The sequence below is a fragment of the Lipotes vexillifer genome, unplaced genomic scaffold (genome assembly GCF_000442215.2).
Source record: "Lipotes vexillifer unplaced genomic scaffold, Lipotes_vexillifer_v1.1 scaffold602, whole genome shotgun sequence".
In the NCBI taxonomy this organism is placed as follows: Eukaryota; Metazoa; Chordata; class Mammalia; order Artiodactyla; family Lipotidae; genus Lipotes; species Lipotes vexillifer.
In genome coordinates this window covers 234,375-259,700 of record NW_006790307.1, presented here as the reverse complement: position 1 = coordinate 259,700, position 25,326 = coordinate 234,375, and the positions used below count along the sequence as shown (strand labels likewise).

The 25,326-nt window shown below is 38.8% G+C and overlaps 1 protein-coding gene across 2 annotated transcripts in view; it reads right to left on the bottom strand.

The window, feature by feature from the left end:
* PTPRR (protein tyrosine phosphatase receptor type R) overlaps positions 1-25,326 on the bottom strand; it is a 268,141-nt gene that overhangs the window by 93,525 nt on the left and 149,290 nt on the right. For both annotated transcript variants that reach the window (XM_007463536.1, XM_007463537.1), the window contains 3 exons: positions 25,169-25,324; positions 19,037-19,147; positions 8,441-8,703 (listed from right to left, as the gene is read on the bottom strand). In XM_007463536.1, coding sequence (XP_007463598.1) covers positions 8,441-8,703; positions 19,037-19,147; positions 25,169-25,324 — 530 coding nt within the window. The remainder of the gene's footprint in view (positions 1-8,440; positions 8,704-19,036; positions 19,148-25,168; positions 25,325-25,326) is intronic.

The following is a 25,326-nucleotide window of genomic DNA, read 5'->3' as shown; positions in this document are numbered from 1 at the left end:
CCTACAACTACTGGCTGTTAACCTGAGAATTATTCAATATAACACTCATTCATTCATTTAAGCATTTATTTCCAGGAGCTCTTGCTTTTTAGGAATTATGTTCTATATGACAATTAAATCATATATGTGCCCTAAAGAAGCTTAGAGTTTACAGGGTAAGACAGATTAGTAAATGAATATTTTACCTATATCTAAGAAGTTTATAAATACTGTATGCATACAAGGCTATGGGACTCGGGTAGACAGGAGTGGAGGAGACAGAGCTGAATCCATGTTGGTAGGTGGGCTACAGGAAGAAGGGAAGGAGGTAATGGCTTCCAAGAGAAAGTGATGCTTGAATTGCCCTCTCCATATTCCTTGCCAATTGCTCACTTCTACTGCTCACCCCAGGACCGCTTCCCTCCTTTCTGGGTAATCCAACCACAACCTCTTCTTCTCTTACTACCTTTTACATGGTTGATTCCTAAAGGAGTACCTCCAGCTCAATCTACCTGTTTGATAAAACTCTGAAGTTAAGGGGAGAAAGGAGTGTGTGTGTGTGCCTAAAGGTAACCACCCAAGAACCGGAAAAGTAATGTCTTGGAGGCCAAAGAAAGAGTTTCAAAGAGGAAGTAGGCATTAGGGTTGGATGTGAAAAGAAACGAAACATGTGCTTTGACTTTGGTGGTTAGACCATTGATATACTTGGCAAGCATATGTGAGAGAAACAGTGGATGCAGGACTTGAAGAAGACCGAAGAGGCACCAAATAAACTCTGCTCATTTAAGACACATCTGAACAAGGAATAAAAGACAAGACCATAGGAGGAATTGGATTAAGGGAGTTTCTTTGATACCAGAGAGAACCATTTTCATGCTGAGGGTATAGCATTAGCAAAAAGGTTGCAGTTGAACATAGAGGAAGAAATTTGATGGAGTAAGTCATCAGGGTTGGGAGGAAAGGATATGGAGCCCTTGTGGAAAGAAGAGCTTTTTCCTGCTCTGAGGCAGGAAGGAAGTGGGAGGTGATGGGTGGGGATGACCAGGGTGCAGGGAATCCACTTAACAACTGATCACACACTTACTCTCTACAGTCTCCCATGTGGACCACAAAGATGAGCAAGACACCATCCCCGTGCTCTCCTTTCTCAAACATTCACTTCATTTAAATGAATTAATGGATACTTAACCTATGCTCCTTGTAATTCAAACATGCCCAGCAGTAGCCTACGAAGGGCAGGATGCTGGGAATAGGTACTCCCCAAAGGACTGAACCACTGACTTTGCTCAGAATTGGTGGTACATGATGATAATAAAAATTAGTCTGACTTTCAGTCAGTTTTATGATCATCTTTAAATCATCTGTAGAAAGTGACCCTCTTATCACTTTCATCTGAGCAGATCTTTTCTGCCACCCTGCCCTTGCTACACCACCAGTGCTCAGATGCCTGCTTCAAGGTTTCTCTTTGAAGCAAACATAAAGGCATGAAACTGATTTAGGTAACAAGAGTAAAAGAGCCTGAAGGAAGTGAAGAAGTCAAGTTTAACCCCTTCATATTACAGAAGAAGAAAAACGAGGCCCAGATAGGTGAATGATTCATCTGAAGCCACGCAATCCAAAAATGGCAGAGCTGGGTCTGGAGTCCAGTTCTCCTGACTCCTAGTTGGCCTTAGGGAGAAAGTCCATCTTGTCTACCTTTCCAGACTGCAGCTGAGACTGCAATTTGGTGGCATCCAAGTAAGAGAACGGTCCATGTAGACCCATGGATTCATAAGGAAACCAAAAAGTCTTCTGGGGGAGGAGGTAGGAAGAATGACTTGATTGTTCTCCATTTCCCTTCCATTATGGAGTCAAAGTGTTCTCCTTTTATAGAACTTTGGAGATCACTGCAACAAATCCCTTTCTTTTCACTTCATTCATTATTCTTTGACAATACTTTCAAAGAAATTTGAATTACCCACTTGGTCTTTTGCAGTTCTTAAAGCCCCAAACTATATTTTCTGAAATGATATATGGGGTGTGTGTGTTTGTGTGTGTACGTGCATGTGATGGAAAATATAATAAAAATTTGTATACATGATCTAAAAACCTAAGGCAACAACAAGGACAGTGATAGAAAATGGAGATCCAGGAAAATAAGTGGAGAATGAACCTGGGAGAGTACCCTGAGAAGCTCTTACTTCCCCACTACCTTGATGTGCAATGTTGGATATAATACCAATCATATTTTAAATATAAACATGAAGCTTCTTATTTTAAGACATACCATGGGAAAGCTTTGCTTAATATTTTGGGGAAGCAAAGAATTAGCCCCTCATTTAAACATTTTGCATATTCTAGTTTTCCTATTTAAATTTGCTTTAAATGAGAATGTATCAGTGTAAGTACATCACAAAGGCAGGTAAGGCAACAAAGATAATGTCATGAAGCTTGAGATACGTACTGTTTGTTTTGCTCAAAGGAAGCAGAGGGAAAACTTTATAAAAATTAATTTGTGGTATATACTCCTTCTACCTTACTACAAAGAGTGTAGTCTTTGGTGGGAAAGACTCTAAGTTTATTTCCAGTCTTTCTATCTACTAGAGTTTTGATGACGATTAAACAAGATTAAATGGTTATAGAAGTTGTCCTGTAGTTGATGAACACTCGGCTTGGGTCTATACCAGCTTATGAAAATCAGATGTGACTAAAAGATTATTGATAACAGAGCAAGACTCTTTTAGGGGAGAGGAAAGACTACTTCCTCCTGGTGTTCATTTGGTTAAGGTTAGGGTTCTACCCAATATGCCAATCATCTCTAGTTCTATCTTTTTCAGTTGGTGAATACTCTACCAAAAAAAAAAAAAAGTGAGGAGGGACCTTCAAGATGGCGGAGGAGTAGGACATGGAGGTCACCTTCCTCCCTACAAATACAACAAAAATACATCTACATGTGGAACAGCTCCTATAGAACACCTACTGAACGCTGGCAGAAGACCTCAGACTTCCCAAAAGGCAAGAAACTCCCCATGTACCTGGGTAGGGCAAAAGAAAAAAGAAAACACAGAGACAAAAGAATAGGGACAGGGCCTGCACCAGTGGGAGGGAGACGTGAAGGAGGAAAGGTTTCCACACACTGGGAAGCCCCTTCGCGGGTGGAGATGGGGGATGGCAGGGGGGAAGCTTTGGAGCCACGGAGGAGAGCGCAGCAACAGGGGTGCAGAAGGCAAAGAGGAGAGACTCCCGCACGGAGGATCGGTGCCGACCAGCACTCACCAGCCTGAGAGGCTTCTCTGCTCACCCGCCGGGAGGAGTTGGGACTGGGAGCTAAGGCTTGGGTTTCGGAGGTCGGATCCCAGGGAGAGAACTGGGGTTGGCTGTGTGAACACAGCCTGAAGGGGGCTAGTGTGCCATGGCTAGCCGGGAGGGAGTCCAGGAAAAAGTCTGGAACTGCCTAAGAGGCAAGGGACCATTCTTTTGGGGTGCATGAGGAAAGGGGATTCAGAGCACCGCCTAAACGAGCTCCAGAGACAGACATGAGCTGCGGCTATCAGCGCCGACACCAGAGACTAGCATGAGACGTTAAGGCTGCTGCTGCAGCCACCAAGAAGCCTGTGTGCAAGCACAGGTCACTATCCACACCTCCCCTCCCAGAAGCCTGTGCAGCCCACCACTGCCAGGGTCCCGTGATCCAGGGACAACTTTCCCAGGAGAACACACAGTGCACCTCAGGCTGTTGCAACATCATGCCAACCTCTGCTGCCACAGGTTTGCTCTGCATTCCATACACCTCCTTCTCCCCGGCTTGAGTGAGCCAGAGCCCCCGAATCAGCTGATACTTTAACCCCGTCCTGTCTTGGCGAAGAACAGACGCCCTCAGGCAACCCACGTACAGAGCTGGGGCCAAATCCAAAGCTGAACCCCAGGAGCTGTGCAAACAAAGATGAGAGAGGGTAATTTCTCCCAGCAGCCTCAGAAGCAGTGGATTAAATCTCCACAATAAACTTGATGTCGCTTGCATCTGTGGAATACCTGAACAGACAACGAATTATCCCAAAATTGAGGCAGTGGACTTTGGGAGCAACTGTAGACTTGGGGTTTGTTTTCTGCACCTAATTTGTTTCTGGTTTTATGTTTGTTTTAGTTTAGTATTTAGAGCTTATTATCATTGGTAAATTTGTTTATTGATTTGGTTGCTCCCTTCCTTTTTTTTAAAAAAAATACTTTTTCTTTTTTCTCTTTTTGTGTGTATATTTATGCTTCTTTGTGACTTTGTCTGTATAGCTTTGCTTTTACCTTTTGTCCTAGGGTTGTGTCTGTCTGTTTTGTTGTTGTTTTTTAGTATAGCTTTTAGCACTTGTTATCATTGGTGGATTTGTTTTTTGGTTTGGTTGCTCTCTTCTTTCTTTCTCTTTTTTTATTATTTTTTTATTTTTAACAATTAAAAATTTTTTTGATTTTAATAACTTTCTTTTCTTTCTTTCCTTCCTCCCTTCCTCCCTCCCTCCCTCCCTTCCTCTCTCTCTCTCTCTCTCTCTCTCTCTTTCTCTCTTTCTCTCTTTCTTTCTCTCTCTCCCTTTTCTTTTGAGCTGAGTGGCTGACAGGGTCTTGGTTCTCCAGCCGGGTGTCAGGCCTGAGCCTCTGAGGTGGGAGAGCCGAGTTCAGGACATTGGTCCACCAGAGACCTCCTGGCCCCATGTAATATCAAACAGAAAAAGTTCTCCCAGAGATCTCTGTCTCAACGCTAAGACCCAACTCCACTGACCAACCAGTAAGCTCTAGTGCTGGACACCCCATGCCAAACAACTAGCAAGACAGGAACACAATCCCACCCATTAGCAGAGAGGCTGCCTAAAATCAAAATAAGGTCACAGACACCCCAGAACACACCACCGGATACAGTCCTGCCCACCAGAAAGACAAGATCCAGCCTCATCCACTAGAACACAGGCACCAGTCCCCTCCACCAGGAAGCCTACACAACCCACTGAACCAACCTTACCCACTAAGGGCAGACACCAAAGACAACGGGAACTATGAACATGCAGCCTGTGAAAAGGAGACCCCAAACACAGTAAGTTAAGCAAAATGAGGAGACAGAGAAAAACACAGCAGATGAAGGAGCAAGGTAAAAACCCACCAGACCAAACAAATGAAGAGAAAATAGGCAGTCTACTTGAAAAAGAATTCAGAGTAATGATAGTAAAGATGATCCAAAATCTTGGAAATAGAATGGAGAAAATACAAGAAACGGTAACAAGGATCTAGAAGAACTAAAGAGCAAATTATGAAAAACACAATAAATGAAATTAAAAATTCTCTAGAGGGAATCAATAGCAGAATAACAGAGGCAGAAGAACGGATAAGTGACCTGGAAAACAAAATAGTGGAAATAACTATCGCAGAGCAGAATTAAGAAAAAAGAATGAAAAGAAATGAGGACAGTCTCAGAGACCTCTGGGACAACATTAAACACACCAACATTTGAATTATAGGGGCCCCAGAAGAAGAAGAGCCAAAAAAAAGGGACTGAGAAAATATTTGAAGAGATTATAGTTGAAAACTTCCCTAATATGGGAAAGGAAATAGTCAGTCAAGTCCAAGAAGTACAGAGAGTCCCATACAGGGTAAATCCAAGGAGAAACATGCCAAGACACATATTAATCAAACTATCAAAAATTAAATACAAAGAAAAAACATTAAAAGCAGCAAGGGAAAAACAACAAATAACATACAAGGGAATCCTCATAAGGTTAACAACTGATCTTTCAGCAGAAACTCTGCAAGCCAGAAGGGACTGGCAGGACATATTTAAAGTGATGAAAGGGAAAAACCTACAACCAAGGTTACTCTACCCAGCAAGGATCTCATTCAGATTTGATGGAGAAATTAAAATCTTTAGAGACAAGCAAAAGCTAAGAGAGTTCAGCACCACCAAACCAGCTTTACAACAACTGCTAAAAGATCTTCTCTAGGCAAGAAACACAAGAGAAGGAAAAGACCTACAATAACAAACTCAAAACAATTATGAAAATGGTAATAGGAATATACATATCAATAATTACCTTAAATGGAAATGGATTAAATGCTCCAACCAAAAGACACAGACTGGGTGAATAGATTCAAAAACAAGACCTGTGTATATGCTGTCTACAAGAGACCCACTTCAGACCTAGGGACACAGACAGACTGAAAGTGAGCGGATGGACAAAGATATTCCATGCAAATGGAAATCCAAAGAAAGCTGGAGTAGCAATTCTCATATTGGACAAAATAGACTTTAAAACAAAGACTATTACAAGAGACAAAGAAGGACACTACATAATGATCAAGGGATCAATCCAAGAAGATAGAACAATTGTTAAATATTTATGCACCCATTACAGGAGCACCTCAATACATAAGGCAAATGCTCACCACCATAAAAGGGGAAATCAACAGTAACACAACCATAGAGGGACTTTAACACCTCACTTTCACCAATGGACAGATCATCCAAAATGAAAATAAATAAGGAAACAGAAGCTTTAAATGATACATTAAACAAGATGGACTTAATTGATATTTATAGGACATTCCATCCAAAAACAACAGAATACACTTTCTTATCAAGTGCTCATGGAACGTTCTCCAGGATAGATCATATCCTGGGTCACAAATCAAGCCTTGGTAAATCTAAGAAAATTGAAATCGTATCAAGTATCTTTTCCGATCACAACGCTATGAGACTAGATATCAATTACAGGAAAAGATCTGTAAAAAATACAAACACATGGAGGCTAAACAATACACTACTAAATAACCAAGAGATCACTGAAGAAATCAAAGAGGAAATAAAAAAATACCTAGAAACAAATGACAATGGAAACACAATGACCCAAAACTTATGGGATGCAGCAAAAGCAGTTCTAAGAGGGAAGTTTATAGCAATACAATCCTACCTCAAGAAACAAGAAACATCTCAAATAAATGACCTAACCTTACACCTAAAGCAATTAGAGAAAAAAGAACAAAAAAACCCAGACAGTCTCTTCAATAAGTGGTGCTGGGAAAACTGAACAGCTATGTGTAAAAGAAAGAAATTAGAACACTCCCTACACAAAATAAACTCAAAATGGATTAAAGACCTAAATGTAAGGCCAGACACTATCAAACCCTTAGAGGAAAACATAGGCAGAACACTCTATGACATAAATCACAGCAAGATCCTTTTTGACTCATCTCCTAGAGAAATGGAAATAAAAACAAAAATAAACAAATGGGACCTAACGAAACTTAAAATCTTTTGCACAGCAAAGGAAACCATAAATAAGACAAAAAGATACCCCTCAGAATGGGAGGAAATATTTGCAAGTGAAGCAACTGACAAAGGATTAATCTCCAAAATTTACAAGCAGCTCATTGCAGCTCAATATCAAAAAAACCAACAACCCAATCCAAAAATGGGCAGAAGACCTAAATAGACATTTCTCCAAAGAAGATATACAGATTGCCAACAAACACATGAAAGGATGCTCAACATCACTAATCATTAGACAAATGTGAATCAAAACTAGAATGAGGTATCACCTCACACCAGTCAGAATGGCCATCATCAAAAAATCTACAAACAATAAATGCTGGAGAGGGTGTGGAGAAAAGGGAACCCTCTTGCACTGTTGGTGGGAATGTAGATTGATACAGCCACTATGGAGAACAGTATGAAGGTTCCTCAAAAAACTAAAAATAGAACTACCATATGACCCAGCAATTCCAGTACCAGGCATATTCCTTGAGAAAACCATAATTCAAAAAGAGTCATGTACCACAATGTTCACTGCAGCACTATTTACAATAGCCAGGACATGGAAGCAACCTAAGTTTCCAACAACAGATGAATGGATAAAGAAGATGTGGCACATTTATACAATGGAATATTACTCAGCCATAAAAAAAACAAAATTGAGTTATTTGCAGGGAGGTTGATGGACCTAGAGACTCATACAGACAGAGTGAAGTAAGTCAGAAAGAGAAAAACAAATACATTATGCTAACACACATATATAGAATCTAAAAAGAAAAAAGGTTCTGAAGAACGTAAGAGCAGTAGAGGAATAAAGACACAGATGTAGAGAATGGCCTTGAGGACACTGGGAGGGGGAAGGCCTTGAGGACACTGGGAGGGGGAAAGGTAAGCTGGGATGGAGCGAGAGAGTGGTATGGACATATATACACAAGCAAATGTAAACTAGCTAGCTAGTGGGAAGCAGCCGCATGGCACAGGGAGATCAGGTCGGTGCTTCGTGTCCACCTAGCGGGGTGGAATAGGAAGGATGGGAGGGAGATGCAAGAGGGAGGGGATATGGGGATATATGTATACGTTTAGCTGATTCACTTTGTTATACAGCAGAAAATAACACACCATTGTAAAGCAATTATACTCCAATAAAGATGTTTAAAAAAACACAAACAACATGTAGGGGGATCCCGAAAAAGCTCTTACCTCTCCTGAAGTCCTATGGGCTTCATTTTGAAAGGAGAAGGGCAGACAGAGGTGGTGGCTTTGATCTCAGGAGTGTATTGGCCTTGAGGGTCCACGACCACATTCAGTACCTTTGGAACCTGCTCAGGCTGGACCATACTGTTGGCTGTCTTGGCCTCAGACTGTGCTGGCTGTAATGCAATGGGTGATAGGTGGATCTCCTGATTTTTCTCTTTATCTTGTCTCAGGGAAAGCTGAAATTTTTCTTTTAATCTGTAAAGAATCTATAGAAGGAGATATAAAGGGTTCCTGTCACATTTTTTCATGTTCAACAACAAAGTATGATCTCTTCCATCCCAACCTAGAAGACAAACCAAAATAAGGTTTGATGATAATACAAATAAGGAAAGCTTCCTGGGATGATTTCTCAGTTTTATGGTATTGAGGATTTTCCTCAAAAAGATATGCTATTTGTTTCTAGTTATGGAGCATAAACATATTAAATATATACATACATGATCTACTCCTCAAATATAATTCAAAAGGAAATATGGCTAATTTTATAAAAGTGTCAGATGTCAGTTTGATCACATGTAAGCTCTTACTCAAAGTGACTGAAATGGAAAACTTATAGAAGGAATAGCCATGAAATGGGGGTTTGTGACATGTATAGAAACAGAGATTTGTATCCAGTACAACATGTAAGAAGAAAGTCCTGCAAAGTATTAACTAAAGAATAGTAATGCTGTAAGCCACAATTTCTTAATGTTGGTAAATATCTGCATTAGTCATATATTAACTTGAGTATCTGGTAAATACTTGAAAAAAATTAAACTTAGGATATGTGTCAAAGAATAATTTGGGCAACCAGCACTTCCTTTCTTACCCCTTGCTCCTTTAAATTTTTAATGCATGTAGAAAAACTGCAGAAGTATCATGTTCCTTCATTCTCAGAGCTCTTTCTGGAATGGCTAATTCAATTCAGAAAACTTTTAAACTTTTAAAAGAATTAGACTGACTTTGCTGGGACACTTCAGTGGACCAAATTGTGAGGCGAGCTAAGTTTGTCCTTCCTGTCCTCAGTCTTCCCTTTTTATCAGAATTTCCACCCCCTTTCTCTCCTTTCTTTTATAAATACTTATTAACTGTTATATTTTAATATATTTTTATTTTATTTTTTTCAGTTTTATTAAGATATAATTGACATGTAACATTGTACACATTTAAGATGTACCATGTAATGATTTCGTATTTTTTCTCTTTTCTTGATAATAACTCCTTTACTCCAGTTCCTACAGAGAGTAGATGTCCCTGTGTTTCTTCAAGTCTGTTCTCAGGGAGGTGATTTGATAAGTTATTAACATGAAGTGGTGACTCAACCTGTAATCTGCAATTAAAGCACTGATGACAGCAGCATCGTAAAAAACCTTAGGCCAATCAAACTCCCCTGTTTAATTTCTGGAGTCCATTAGCTGAATGACTTATTTTACGGGAGAAGGCAGTCCTGGCACTTGTCAACCACATTTACTCTAACTAGACTTGAGGCTAATTTTTTCTTTCCAATTGCCTTTAAATTCTAGTCACCTCTATATTTGAAATCTATTGAAAATATATAAGATTGAAATATATATATTTTCTTGTTAAAGGATGAACACTGATGAGAATTTATTTCAGGAAAATTTTAAAAAATATTTGTCCAGTATTCTCAGCATATATTGGTAAAAAACAGTCTATTTGTCAAAATATGATTATAAAAAAAAGAATCAGGATGAAATAAAAACACAACAATCTAAGATGAGAAGGTATCAGACTGAGATTAAGAAGAAAAGAATTCAAAGAACTGAAAACTCAGCAGCAGGGTGTAAATCTTCTTTTAAGCAATAAAGAACAGAGCTGACAATGCAGAAAATACAGTCAGTGGTGGATATGGCAAAGTTGAGAGACTGCCTGGAATTTATAGCAAAGGATAAACAAATGAAGATGAAAACAAGAGAAGAGACGGGATATGGATGTCAGAGAAGAGTCATGGTAAATAATAAACAAGAATAAATGAGAGGGAAGCAAGTCATTCAAAACTATTTTTCAGTGCCCACTTACATTATGCCTTGTGTGAGGTACAGGGTATTCCGTTGTGAACAGAATAGAGTGTACCCTGTTCTTATGGAATTTAGGGATATGGAATGAAAAAAGTTCTTAGTTTTATTTTTTTTAAGTGTGTCAATTGAAAGAAGAGTAAATGTGAAAAGAAAATCGAGCAATTTTTGTGACTTGAGAAAAAACGCACATTACTGAGGATGCATGAACCTGGTACCTAGATAAATTGATGTTCATGTGAATAAAGCCAACAGAAAGAATTTCTCAGACACACAGCATCTCAGAAAATATATTACCTGTCTACTTTTCTTGAAAAATTTTACTCAAAATCATGAGAAATATGACTCAGAATAAAGAACTGAAGAAGTAGAAATTGTAATATGAAAGGGAGCTCTGGAATTATTTAAACACAGAATGAAAATGAAATTTAATTATGTCTCAGTTCCAACATCTCAGGTTGTAATAACAGTAAAGAAGTTTGAGGAAGGCAGAGAAATAAAAAATAGGGGTGAATGTATGTTAAGTGACTTTTTAGTTAGGGATACAGAGGGAATGGGAGTTAGAGCGGTCACTAGAGGCCCTTCTGACCTAATTATACATTAAAGAAATTGCAGTCTAGCTAAATAACGTTTAGCTGCTGGTCCAAAGTCAGCAGTTAGCCGTGGCAGAGCCAAACTCAAAGGCAGCTCTGCCTCACAGGCCTGATCACTTCCCACCCCTTACATGCTTCACCACACCATCCTTCTTAAAGATTGACTCTGAAATCACATCGGCTGCCGATGTGATTCTCACCACTGGGTTTCAACAGCACCAAATCTGAGTATATCTTTTGTACATTGAAAGCTCTCTTTAAGGAAAAGGACTCTATGAACATATAAGATGTAACTAGATATGCATATTAAAATACTGAAGATGAATACCCTTACCCCGTGCATAATGCCTAAGGATGGGGAGGTTTTTTTCCAACCTACTGCTTCTTTTCAGTTTCTATAACCCTCGAAAGGCACTTTGCCGCCATTCTGCACAAACAAAAACCACACTAGAACAATATCAATCAGATGACACATCTGTGTTAAGCTAAATACCTAATTACTAAAAGATGAGGCAATTAGAATTTAAGGTGGGACAGCTTTTTACTTTTTTAATTGTAAGCAAGTTATTTTCCTGAATGAGAAAAACAGACATATCTGTAACTTTACAAAAATATATTTAATAGAAGATAATGCATATATTGTATATTCTAAGTTTTTCACATCTAACTATAATATGTAAATAAAACACTCACTTGCCTGTTTACATTTGCGTTTTGGAGAAGCATATTTCAAACATGGAAATGAGAAAAGCCAAGGAAATGTCGACCTTCTCCCTAGTTCCTGACAGGTGACTTTTATGATGATGTTAGTGTAAAACTAGTTCAAGTCCAAAGTCCTTCTTTACCATTCGCGAGCTTATGTTCTTGATGGAGAACCTTTGCCACCTATTTTACAGTCGTCTGTTTACTTTATCTCTGTTTAGAGGTCAATTTTTTAATCTATATCTATGTAGTACGTGTAAAAACTGATTTATACATCTTTAATTAGGGAAAAGCAGAACTTGGAGAATATACAGTGCTTCTAAGACACTGTTTAAATACTCAGCAGAGAGATTTGGGCTGTCTGACAAAATGTGGAAAGAAGTGGAGAGGTTGCTACTTGGCAATAGAGCAGTTGTCACGGAATTAAGCTCTAACCGAGTGTTTCTCAACCGGCAGGGATTTTGCCCTTCAGGGGACATTTGGGAACGTCTGGAGACCTTTTTTGGTTGTGGTACTGGGGTGTGTGCAGGGTGCTACTGGCATCTAGCGGGCAGAGGCTGGGGAAAATGCTAAGTACCCTACAATACACAGGACAGCCCCTTTCCCCCCGACAGAATTAGCCAGTCCAAAGTGTCAGCAGTGCTGCTGTCGAGAAACTGGTATAAGGGACCTTAAAAATAATCTGGTATAATCTCTTCACTTCACATTTAAACCCAGAGCGGTTGAATAATTTATGGTAGGTTAGAAATGAAGTCTAGGATCTGGGCTTCCTGACTTATGCCTGTAACCATTCTACTCTACTGTGTCTTCAAAATCCCCACAGCCTTCTTCCCAACCTCTTTTCCAAAGCCTCTGGAAAAGTGAGGGCAGAAATTTTTCTCTGCACAGGTCAAGATCTGGAATATACCATATGCATGTTTCTCTATATGAATGCAATTTGTTTCCAGACTCAACCTAAAAGCTGCCATAGGAATGGCAAGTCAATTTTTTTCTTTTTTTTTGCGGTACGCAGGCCTCTCACTGTTGTGGCCTCTCCCGCTGCGGAGCACAGGCACTGGATGCGCAGGCTCAGCGGCCTCGGCCCACGGGCCCAGCCGCTCCGCTGCATGTGGCATCTTCCCGGACCAGGGCACAAACCCGTGTCCCCTGAATCGGCAGGCGGACTCTCAACTACTGCGACACCAGGGAAGCCCAAAAGTCAATACTTTTGACTTTCCCTTTAAGAGCTTGTTGTTTCAATCTTGGGATGCAATAGAGTCATTTGGTAATTTGAAAAAAGAAAGAGAATGGAATATTGAACGAAAGGATCTGTAAAACTCAAAACTATAGCAGGAGAAAAAAATAATGGCAGGAAGAAGAGAACCAGAGAAACACAGAAATGAGAGGAAGCTAAAAAAAAAATCCTATAAAGTTATTTTGCAGCTTATAATTTTCATTTAAAAAATCTTATTAAGTGGTACACCTTAAATTTACACAGTGTTATATGTCAAATATATTTCAATAAAAAAACACATAGGTGGGTAACACACAAAACATCTGTTTGGATTAAAATATGTTCAAATCTCAAAATGATGCCACCAACTAACAGTCATCGCATTTGTCCTTTGCAGTAGTTTATAGTTAGTTCTGAAATAGTTCATTCATTCATTTCTTTTAGTTTAAATGTGAATCAATTGCTACTACATTCCAGAAATAACACTGTGGATGCAAAGATAGCACACAATCCTCGCTTTGGGGAGTTCACTGGCTTCCAGAAGAGAAAGATGGGTAAAAATGATGTCCAGTACCAGACACTAGGTGCAAAAACAGAGATGTGTCAACAGCAGGTATGGTGTGGTACACATTTATCACCTCTGTCTGGGTTGAATGTCTCTGATTAACACAGGCATTCCCATTTATTCCTGGACCCCTTTGTGGCCAGAAATAGATGTTCACAAGATAGTGTGACAGGACTGGAAGAAACTAACAGTGTGACTCCTTTATACAGGAGATCACGGCAAAGAGCCCAGCGTTTTAATCCAGATAGACTTGGGCTCGAATTCCAATGCCTCCCCTCAGACACCCACACACATATACCCACCCACTGCTTGTTCCTGGTCAAGTCACTTATCTTCTCTGATTCTTGGTTTCCTCTTCAGTAAAATTAGGAAACTAAAATACATTAAGTGTTTATACATAGGGCCTATAATTAATAATTATTGTATACTTAAAAGTTCGCTAAGAGGATAGATCTTACGTTAAGTGCTCTTATCACAACACAAAATAATAATAATAAATAAAGAGGGCAGGAGGAAACTTTTGGAGGTGATATATATGTTCATGACATAGATTGTGGTGATGGTTTTATGGGTGTATGCTTATCTCCAAACTCGAGTTGTTTACATTAAACATGTACAGCTTTTTGTATGTCAATAAAGTGGTTTTAAAAATACATTGTTTAGTACCAGGCAGTAAATTTAGTACCAGTAAATGGCAGTAAATTTAGTACCAGTAAATGGAAGAAAATAATCATTATTATTGTTATTATTATTTTTCTTATTATCGAGAGGGTTGTATTTTGAGCTAAATGGTTTTTATTAACCAGAAAAAAAATGAAAATTAGTTTGAGACATGCCTACTTTGGTAAATGGTTCTGTAAACAAAGCGTTTCAGCTAGGAATCTAGTCCCATTTTCCTCAACCCCTAGGGATTATATATAACATATTAGAAAAGTATGGCTATTTATGTCCACCTTTGACATGCATTTTCTTTGTGATGCTTGGGCTGTAGTAGGTAGTCTGATAAAGAAGTTCCTGCCTCAGCTACCAAGACCATGACTAGAGAAACTCTTTGGATGACACATGCATGGCTCTTCTATGGGTCTAACAAGCCAGAGCTTTTATTGACCCAAACAGCTCTTTTTTATGTGTTTTCTAAAATTGCTTTTCAGTAACAATCTGGTTTTAGACAGCTCTACCTCCATTCCATAAATACCTTTTCACTTGTTAATAAACCTCTAAGTGCACTGAAGATCTAATGTAGTTGATAAATGATGTTCTTTCTATTATTTATTCCAACTTAAGGACTAATTCTTCTTAGTAATATATTCCTCCACCTAAAACAGACTGAATGGATTGGAAGTTGCCCACACATTTTTTCTTGGAAAATTGTATTTGTCTATTTGTTGCACCACCCACTCTACATTCACATTTGAGAGGTGCTAAATAAGTCACACATTTGAAAATGTCATGCATGTCTAATTTTATGCCTGGCAACACACATTTTTTCTTAAATTTTAAGGAAAGTAAATAATATGCCACATTTCAAAAAATTTGCCAAGGCTTATGTTATTGTTACAGAGCACATAATCCTCCATGACAGCAATTCACCTATATAATTTCATAATAAAACCACATGCTTTTCATTTCTATGATATGAGAAAGGCTTGGACACAAATAGTGACATTCGATCTTTCATAAACATAATTAATGCCAGAGGGAAATTTCTGAGTGATATCTTTTCCTTTGCCATGGAATCAACAAAATTATGGGAAACAGAAACCAGAATATACTTGTTTGAAAATCACAAAAGTGATAGTATAACTATTACTGAGAGATCCAAGGAAAAACTTACTTTAAATCAAGATCAGTATCAAAAACATTTGAACAAGTACAAAGATAAGCTTATTTTAGAGGATCACATTTGACTAGTTCTTAAATATGAACTGTTTACTTGTCAGTGGTTAAGCTGTATCAGATAAATATAATTTTATCTTAATCCTGTCTATCAGGTAGCATTTATTTTTCCATCAATATTAATTCCTTTCTGTACTACTGGTTCCCCTGTTATTTTATTATTTTTTTTGCAGTACGCGGGCCTCTCACTGTTGTGGCCTCTCCCGTTGTGGAGCACAGGCTCCAGATGCGCAGGCCCAGCGGCCATGGCTCACGGGCCCAGCCGCTCCGTGGCATGTGGGATCTTCCCGGACCGGGGCACGAACCTGTGTCCCCTGCATCGGCAGGCGGACTCTCAAGCACTGCGCCACCAGGGAAGCCCCCTCTGTTATTTTTAAAGTGACCCTTTCACATTAAAAAGTAAGAGAGTGTTTGAAATACATCATTCTACTACTTTTATTTATTCAAGAACTGTTGGAATACAAATCAAAATGTGTTTCTTCTCTCTCACTACTCGCCATCTCCAATGCATTCCTCTCCCAGGAAATGGAAGCACCACCCATCCAGGTAGTCAGTCAAATAATGTAGGAGTCATCCTTCATTTTTCTCTTTCTTCCTCCCAGAGAATCAGTACACAGCAAGTCCTGTCAGTTCCACCTGCAAATAAATCTCCATCCTTCACCCCTCTCCATCTACACCACCACCCTCTACTCTGGGCCGCCATCATATTTCTCATCAGGCTAATACAGTAGCTGCCAGAAGGGTCCTCCTACTCCCACACTTCACCCCAAGCTCTGTCCCCAACCACTTGCCACCAACAGAGACCACAATCTTTTAAAATATACAAATCAGTTCACATCAAAGCTCTGCCTAAAACACTCAGCTTACAGCCTTCTCCTGGAAACCGGCGAGGCCCAGCTGCCCCACCTGCCGAATCATCTGCCAGGGAGCCCCTTCCCTACATGTTCGTATGTCTCAGATGTCTCCGATTGCTCCACTACCTATTGCTTCAGCTCACTATCATCTCTTCATGGCCCTTAAGGCTTTTGAGTTTCTACAAAATTAATAAACTTTATTTTTTAAAAGCAGTTTTAGGTTTACAGAAAAACTGAGCAGAGAGCACAGAGTTCTCATATACTGCCTCTCCCATAGCTCCCTCAGCAACTTTCCCTGTCATTAATGTCTTGCATTCGCATGGCATACTTGTTACTCTTGAGCCTACACTGATATGCTATCATTAATGAAGTCTGGAATGTAGATTAGGGCTCACTCTCAGTGTTGTACATTCTGTGGGTTTTGACAAATCCCTAATGTCATGCACGCACCATTACAGTATCATACAGAATAGTCTCACTGCCCTAAAAGTTCAACTATTCATCCCACAGCTTCTGGCAACTGATCTTTTTACTGTCTCTATAGTTTTGCCTCTGCCAGAATGTCATATACTCGGAATCACAGAATACGGTCACTACTTGATTTTTTAAAATGTTAACGTAATTATTGTCTGGGTGCCCCTCTGGACTATAGGACTCATGAACACAGGGACCTCATCTGTCTTGTTCCTTCCTTTGTCCACAGGGCCAAAAACAGGCTCACAGAGAGCCCTCTGCAGGAATTCCTGGATGAACCTACCTACCAGCCCAGTAGGGAGCAATCACCTACACACTTCTGAAACATTCCTTTCTCAGTTTGTTCTAGTAACTTTGGAGTAGCCTTATTTAGATTTTTGAATTTTACGTGGATGTTTTGCAGACACTGGGAAAGGAAGAGTTAGTTGTTCCCTGGCCCCAGGTAGTTGAGGGTGTGGCTACTACAAGTCCTATTACTACTTGCGATCAGTATGTCAGGCAGGAGTTCATCCAGTCATGGTGGATACAGGGGCGCTCCCTGAATTGGAGATGCAGAATCTGGAGCATATCTAACAACTGAACAGCAACCTCTGCTCTGTCTCTCTCAGCCCTCTAGGACTCACCAGCTGCTCGGGAATCTGCTTTCCCACTTTCCTCCTTGCCTTTTCTCTTCTGAATTGTAAGTATTTACTCCCTGAATAATCTCTATTTTTATCACTCTGTATCCCTTTCTATCCTCCCCCTCCTTCCAACGTTCCAAGCAGAAAAATACCCTAATTGTGACTTATGAGAGGGAGGACAACACTTGAGATTTCCTTTATTTAAAAAAGAAGAACCACATATTTTAAAACACAATAAACTATAACAAGGAACCACACCCTCTCTACCTAAAAAATGCCCAGAGGTCTCTGCCAAAATTTTCATAAAACCTCCAACTTTCATTAAAATTCTTTACCCTTAATCTCCACTATTTAAGATATAAAAATCTTAAATTATTCTTTTGTTGATATTGTCACAATTTTTAGAAATCTTCTCTCTTAGTGCCTGGCCCATAGGAGATGCCTCTAAATTCATGATGATAGAAACTTTAGAGTGCATGGGAGTTTGCTACTTTCTGTATTTTAGATTCTAGGAAGTATGCCCATCTTCACGCTATTCAAGGCCTTAATTGTTTTATATCCTTCAAGTTGAGACCCACTCAGCCTCTGTTTTCCAAACGGAGCCCTAATCTTTCTAACATAAACCTCTTCCAGCAGGAGGAGCAGAAATAAACAAAATCCATTAAGACACTTTGCAACACTGTTGCTTGTGGGAAGAATAATTAGCATGATGTCTTTGAGGGGGGGCTTTTAAAAACTAAGGAAGGAATGTTTTTAAAAATGTGCAAAATTAAAAAGAACATAGCACACAGGAAGAAAAGATATTAAAACCCATCTGCAAACTTCAAATATTTTAAGTTATATCACAGAATTTTCAAAAGAATAGGAAAATCTTATCATTCTATTAGAAAGGTAACTGTTAACTCATTCAGTACCAAAGAGCACTGCCTAGTCTAGTGTGTTTAGGTTTATTTGGGGTTCTATGTTTTTAATATGAAATACACTTTTAAAGTCTTCATATCTATAATTTGTAATTTACAGAGCTATTTGCAGTGTATTCTTTCATACTTTTACATTATTCATTCACCTAAAAAATTAGTTGATTATGGTTTGTTTAGCCCTTTAGCCTATAATCGTCTCCTTTTCATGCCTGGAATTTCATACATTACTTTCACGGCCCTTTAAAAATAAGAAAACCTTATTTTTACTCATTAAGAAGTAAGCTTGCCCCAAGACATATTTCTTTATAGGATTTTTCCCAAGTTGCACAAAGATAATATTAAAGAAGAAATAAAGCAAGTCCAAAGTGTACTCATGAGACTTAAATGGCTTTGAGGATTCCACTGACCTCGGTAAATCACTTTCTAAAACTTCCTTCTTAGGGTTGATCAAGTTACGAAAAGCCTCCGTGCAATTACAGCCTTATCCTGCAGGTCAGAATCCATAATTCTGTAGGTTTTCCCTTTAGCTGTCACTCTGCTGTCAGATGTGAAATATTCCCAACCTATCAGGGTCATGGTCTTGCTTCTGTTCTCAGTCTTTTCAACATTCTTTTGAATGGCAATATATCCAATAATATTAAGCAGTGGGCTCAGTAAAGGATAAAATATATAAAGAAGCAAACTTACCATCAAACACGTTACTATAATAACAAATATGCTGAGAAAAATGACAACAGCATAAAATCCTTCTTTGCTCCAGATTTTGTCCGCTTCATGCTGCCCTTGTAAAACATTTTTCTTTGAAAGCAAAACAGAAAGTCCGATGTTAAATGAAAGCTTGAGGAGACTGGCGTTCTTATCAGACACTAAACATATTTTTAGCTTGATTCCATTCAGCGTAGAACACACCTACATCCCCCGCTGCCAGAGCTGCTTCTCAATCTGATCTAAGACATTGGATTGCTGTTCTTATACGTTAAGACGCTATTTTATCCCCTGTACAGGAGCAAGCATGCCCGACATGGCATATAGGGCCCTAGGCTTTGTGAGTGTCCCTCCAGGTCTCTCTTGGAAACTACCTGGTTCACAGGTGAGAGAGTTCTGTTCTTTTCTGTGCTGAGGAAATTGTTTATGAAGCTCTCCTTACTCACTTTCAGGCTCCTCCCATAACATCAACACCCTGCTTTACGTGCTGTAATACTGCTCTCAGCTTTTAAACAGAAGTGAAACAGGTGCAGACAAAATCTCATGATGCATCAATAAACAGAGCAACAATGTTGGCATCATTGCCTTTTTTTTTATGAAATCTTTTTAAAAAAATGCAGTCTATTTTGTCAAAATCTGATTAATGTACCACTTTAAACACATAAATTGATAGGATTTTATATTTTATTTAAAGCAACAGGGAACACCAGAATGTCCAGAATTATTTGGCACTAAAAGGGAAAATAGTTTTACTTTAATTTATTTCTCTTTGTTTATTTACTTAGCTTTACTATTTGAAGGGTGGAAGGGTAGAGAAAAAGCATGAATAACATGTGAATGAGTGGTTTAGTTTTATTTTACCCATTCTTTTTAAAAAAGCACATCTACTAAAATCACATCTTATAATAATGCAATGAAATTTAATAATTCAGTGAAATTTATAGATTTATGGTTAAAGAAAATTGAGCTTGAAACCAAATGGTCCACAATTAGGAAAAAAATATAAAGGCTAAATCAAGTCAAATGCTCCCACTCATCTAAAATTACATTTTGTTGGAGTCTGCTTTTTCCCCTTTTGGTTGAGATGTCTCTAATGCTTAAGAAAGCCTTGAGAAGCATGATAGTGAATGATGAAAGGCCACATGGAGAGTGGCCCTGGGGAATGAGAGGTCTGTCTTGTGCATTCCAGCATCAGATGAATTCCCAGCTTAATGTAACCCCTGGGATGACTTCAGTCTATACTATGTGGAAAAGAAGAACCACCCAGCTGATCCTAGTCAATCTACAGAATCATGAGAAATAAATAGTAGTTGTCTCAAAAAGAAAAAAAAAAAAAGCCTTCAGCAAAACCTGTACTTGTAGGTGTCTGAACTTGGAAATCATTGTTAATTATTTTTCAAGACTTAAAAAAAATAAGATGCATTCCACATTTGTAAACTAGACAAAAAGAAATATTTGCCTTGAAAAATATTTTATGAAAACTTTTATCCTGAAACTCAAGCGAGTCTTGGTGGGGAGTTGAAAACAGAATGGAAAGGATCTTTGAGTTCAATTGTGGTTACAATAACTATGTGAGGAAGACTTCTATTGCTTGAAGTACTTGAGTTTCCATTTCCTTTGCTTGTAAAATATAGATATGCTCACTGTAATATCTTGCCTTCTTTAAGACATAGACACATTTATAACGCAATAAATGATTTATGCATGTTTTTAAAATACATAAATGGTAAGTTGATGGAGAATCTGAAAATACTTGCTTGATGAAATGAGTAGAAACCAATATGTCCTGAAAAGGAAATCTTGGGTTCAAGTGACAACGTGTCTTTTACTCATTGACCTTAGCCAGATCATATTTTATTCCAATGTCTCTGTACACATAGCTGGAAACTAAGAGAAAACTCTTGTAGAAATCAAGTATAAGTATGGAAATGAGTTTTTTTGCAGGCAAATAAATAGCATCTATTGCTTGCTATAAAAGCAAACCACTTAAGCCTTCAAGTAGGTAGCATAAACTTGTCAAATTTAAGTGTGAGGATCTGAGCTTTAGTTCATGTAAAATTTGGATTAAAAAAGGAGTGGTTAGGTGGGTGGGAAGAGATTTTGTGTTCCTAACTTGATTTGGTTCCTTTCTTGTTTTTCCTACTATAGTTCCACACCTCCTGGAATACCAACAGGTTCCTTTCTGCTTAAGACAAATCTATTTTGTTTTCTCTTTTAACCAAAGCAGTAATGATGGAGGAATTAACCTCCCACCCCTCCATCCCCCGCCCACAGTTAGAAAGACACATGTTTTGAACTCCTAGAACTTAGCCACTGCACTTTCTTGGTAAATAGATTTCCTTCTGAGTCATGCTAGCCCTGCTGAGCACTACTATATTTGTACAGAGATCTAAAAACCTTGATAAGGGCAGGGTAATAAATGGAAAAGTTTGTAGTTAAGATCCCACAAGTCATAAGATTGTAATTCACAAAAATCTCCAATCTAACCTTAGTATAAGGTTAATGTGATGCCTTTTACTTTTTTTGTTTGTTTGTTTTGTTTTTTGCGGTACGCGGGCCTCTCACTGTTGTGGCCTCTCCCGTTGTGGAGCACAGGCTCCGGACGCACAGGCTCAGCGGCCATGGCTCACGGGCCCAGCCGCTCCGCGGCATGTGGGATCTTCCCGGACCGGGGCACGAACCCGTGTGCCCTGCAACGGTAGGCGGACTATCAACCACTGCGCCACCAGGGAAGCCCATTCCTTTTACATTTTGACAGGGGACTGAAGGTTCAATAATTCAAAGGCTCCATGGCTGGGTCAAACCAATGTGCTGTATCATCTTAACGTCTTACGTCACAACAATATCACTTTCCCTTTAGCTTTGTGGCAGTGAAAGAAGCTGCTGGGTTTTGTTTTGTTTGATTGTATAAAATTTGGGCAGTTTCCGGTACCGATAGCAATGGCTTCTCTATATCCTGTTTAATAATTTGATATACTATAGTTTTCTTTTCTTTTCTTTTTTTTAAAACCAATTCCGACCCCAAATGCTGGGAGAGATGATACAGGCTTTCAAAGCTACATCTCTTTAGAGAGATGGAGCACACAGAATAAGAATAAAGTGGAAATGTTATAAATTAGCTGGCTAATTAATTGATTTAGGCAGATAAGTGAGTTGTATACTACAACAATATGGTTTTGTTAGATAAATGCCAAACTTCCACTGTATCATGCACAAGGTAAACAATTCGGTCTGAGAGATCTGACCCATGTTAACATTGATTGTATTCCTCCTCAGCACTGTATGGCTAGGACTATATAATTCTTTAGACTGCTGGCTAATGTTTAAAGGAACAGTCACTAAACTCGTGGATTATGATTATATTTATTTGGTATGATTTTTTTTCTCTTTGTAAACATGCCATGAAAGAATCAGTACATTGTCCTGTTATTTAAAGAAGGTAACTTCCTCCTTTGAAACATAAGACCTGTGAAACTGTGGTAATTTGCAACTGAACAACAAAATTCTAAATGATTTTTTTTCACTGTCATTGCAGAATGTACTGCTTCAATAGACATTTAATTTTGTAAAAACATCTAAAAATAGAAACTAAAACAATGCACTTAATTTTATTTCCCTGAGATTTAACTTATTAGGCAAGAGGAAGTCTGGTTTTTAATTTTTAGGAGCATCTTATTATAAAATAATACTTGAGGTCCTCCAATGTTCTAGGTACCATATATAAATATATAAAAGAAATAATGTCTTTGTCTCTCAAGAAACTTAAATTGGAAATAAAAATAGATGAATAAGCAAAAGGAAATCTCTATTTGGTAATTGTCTTTGTTTCCCAAGAGTCGTTTCTGATTTAAATAAAATCAAGCAAATAAAGAAATGGCAACAACAAAAAACACACTCTTCCCTGAAAGTAATTAATAAAAGTGTAGGAAGAGATGTTTTGAGACAGCATTCACCATGTTCTGTAATCCATGTAAAGAATGAAAACCCAAAATACCAATATTCCTTTTTTTGTTCTGGTAATAAACATGTTACCATAACAGAGCTATAATTTGGGGATAGAAATGTGAAAGAATGGGTTGAGGCATAAGCTGTTACTACACATTTACCACAAATGATGAACAAAGAAGTGGGAAAACTCACAGAATACCTATCAGCTTAAACAACTATCAACAAATGCTTTTGCAGCGCCTCTTGGACTGTATGTGTCTGAAGCTCCCTCTGAGGGCCTGTGCACACTGCAGATGGCTCTCTCCTGTCTGCAGTTAGAGCTGCAGGAGGGAAGAAATGGTGTGGGGTGTCCTGGTGCCTATTAAGTTTGGAATGGCTGAAGCATAAACTAAGAGAGTGTTGTTCAACAATGATAAACTCAGCACACAAAGAACCATATACCATATTAAGAAATCCAGACTTGATTCTACAGGATTTAGGAAGCCAAAGAAGAGTCATGACATTAGGAAGGCATGGCCAGATTTGCTTTTAGAAAGGTTACTCTGGTGGCAAGAAAGAAAACACTGTGTGCATGTGTGGATGTGTGCATGTGCACGTGCGTGTGTGAGCTGGGGTTGGCAGCAGAGACAGCAAGGAGGGAAGCAACACTAAATGCAGGAAGACCAGTTGGAGGTTGTTATTACAGTCGTGGTTCAATGATGAAATACATTTTCATTCTGCAGTCAAATTACATTTGTTCATTTCCTACTCTTGGTGAAGATTTCCATGTTTGTTTTTTTTTTTGTCGTACGCAGGCCTCTCACTGCTGTGGCCTCTCCCGTTGCCGAGCACAGGCTCCGGACGCACAGGCTCAGCGGCCATGGCGCACAGGCCCAGCCGCTCCGTGGCATGTGGGATCTTCCCGGACCGGGGCACAAACCCGCGTCCCCTGCATCGGCAGGCAGACTCTCAACCACTGCGCCACCAGGGAAGCCCTCCATGTATTTTTTTTAAATTTAAAAATTTTATTCATATTTCAAGTTTATAAGATAAGGACTCTACCCATTTTTCCTTTCCTTTTCTTTTCTTTTCCTTTTTCCCTTCCTTTTTTTCCTTCCTTCCTTCCTCCCTCCCTCCATCCCTCCCTTACTTTTTTCCTTCCTTCCTTCCTTTCTTTTTCTATGCTCATTTAGGATATGAAGAAACTGAGGCTCAGAGAGGTTGATACTATGTAATGACAGACTTAATCTCACAGAGATTAAATCACCCAAGGTCACACACATTTTAAGTGCTGGCTTTGGGATTCAAGCTCAATCTTGTACCAAAGCTTTTTATACCATACCTGTGGCATTTGCTGTAATGAGAGGCAGTGTGCTTTACTGCAAAGGGAAATAGACTAGGAATAAGGTGCCTAGATTTTAAATATTGCTTTATACCTCATTTGCTTTGTCACCTTGATGAAATCACTTAATTTCTACGGGCCTTACTTTCTGTATCTTTAAAATGTTCGCATGTGTTCCCTCAAGGTCTTATTCTTTGATTCTGTGAATTTAATTACATATGTTTGGGATGATGTTCATTCTAGCAAGTTTGGAGCGGGATGGAGTAGGTGAAGTAAAAAAGAGACTGGATTTATTCACGAATGAGAGTATTGGAGTGCTGGGGGAAATCTGAAAAGTGCCAAATTTAGAAAGCACTATGAAGGAGATATTCATAGCTCTTAAGACTGGGTTCCACAGCTAAAGAAAAATCACATTTCAAATTAATCCCAAGGTAGTGGAAAAAAGGGACCATTTTGACAGTGAAGGCAATGAGGAGTAAACCTGTTGAGGAGGAAAGATTTGAGGGTGTTTTGGGGGACACCCAAAATTCAGTAAAAGTAATCAATTGACAAATATACCTAAGTGGCTTTTCTTCTGGACAATTTGTTGGATAAGTCAAAATAAATTATAAGGCCATAAAGATTGGAGAAGAAAGTGTCAAAAAGTGAAACTTTGACATGAAAATGAACTTCCTTAAGGAAGAAACATATACAATGTGAAATCAGAGAATTTTGACCCTTAGGGAGATTTTTATATTATCAAATAACACACGATTAACAGCTTTCATCTCAAAGCCTCCTAGAATTGGGTCATGTCATGCTAACTGCGCAAATTTTTAAATGAAATATTCCATGAAACAGCCTACCTCAGGGGAGACTTCTGTAATTCCAAACTGGGATAAACTTTGATGCAAAACATTGATATTAAGTGAACGCAGCACTTCCTCAGATGGCAGAGCATCAGAAATTCCTGCTTTTCGGTTTATGGGAGACACAAATAGTTCAACACTGTTCTTCTTTCCCT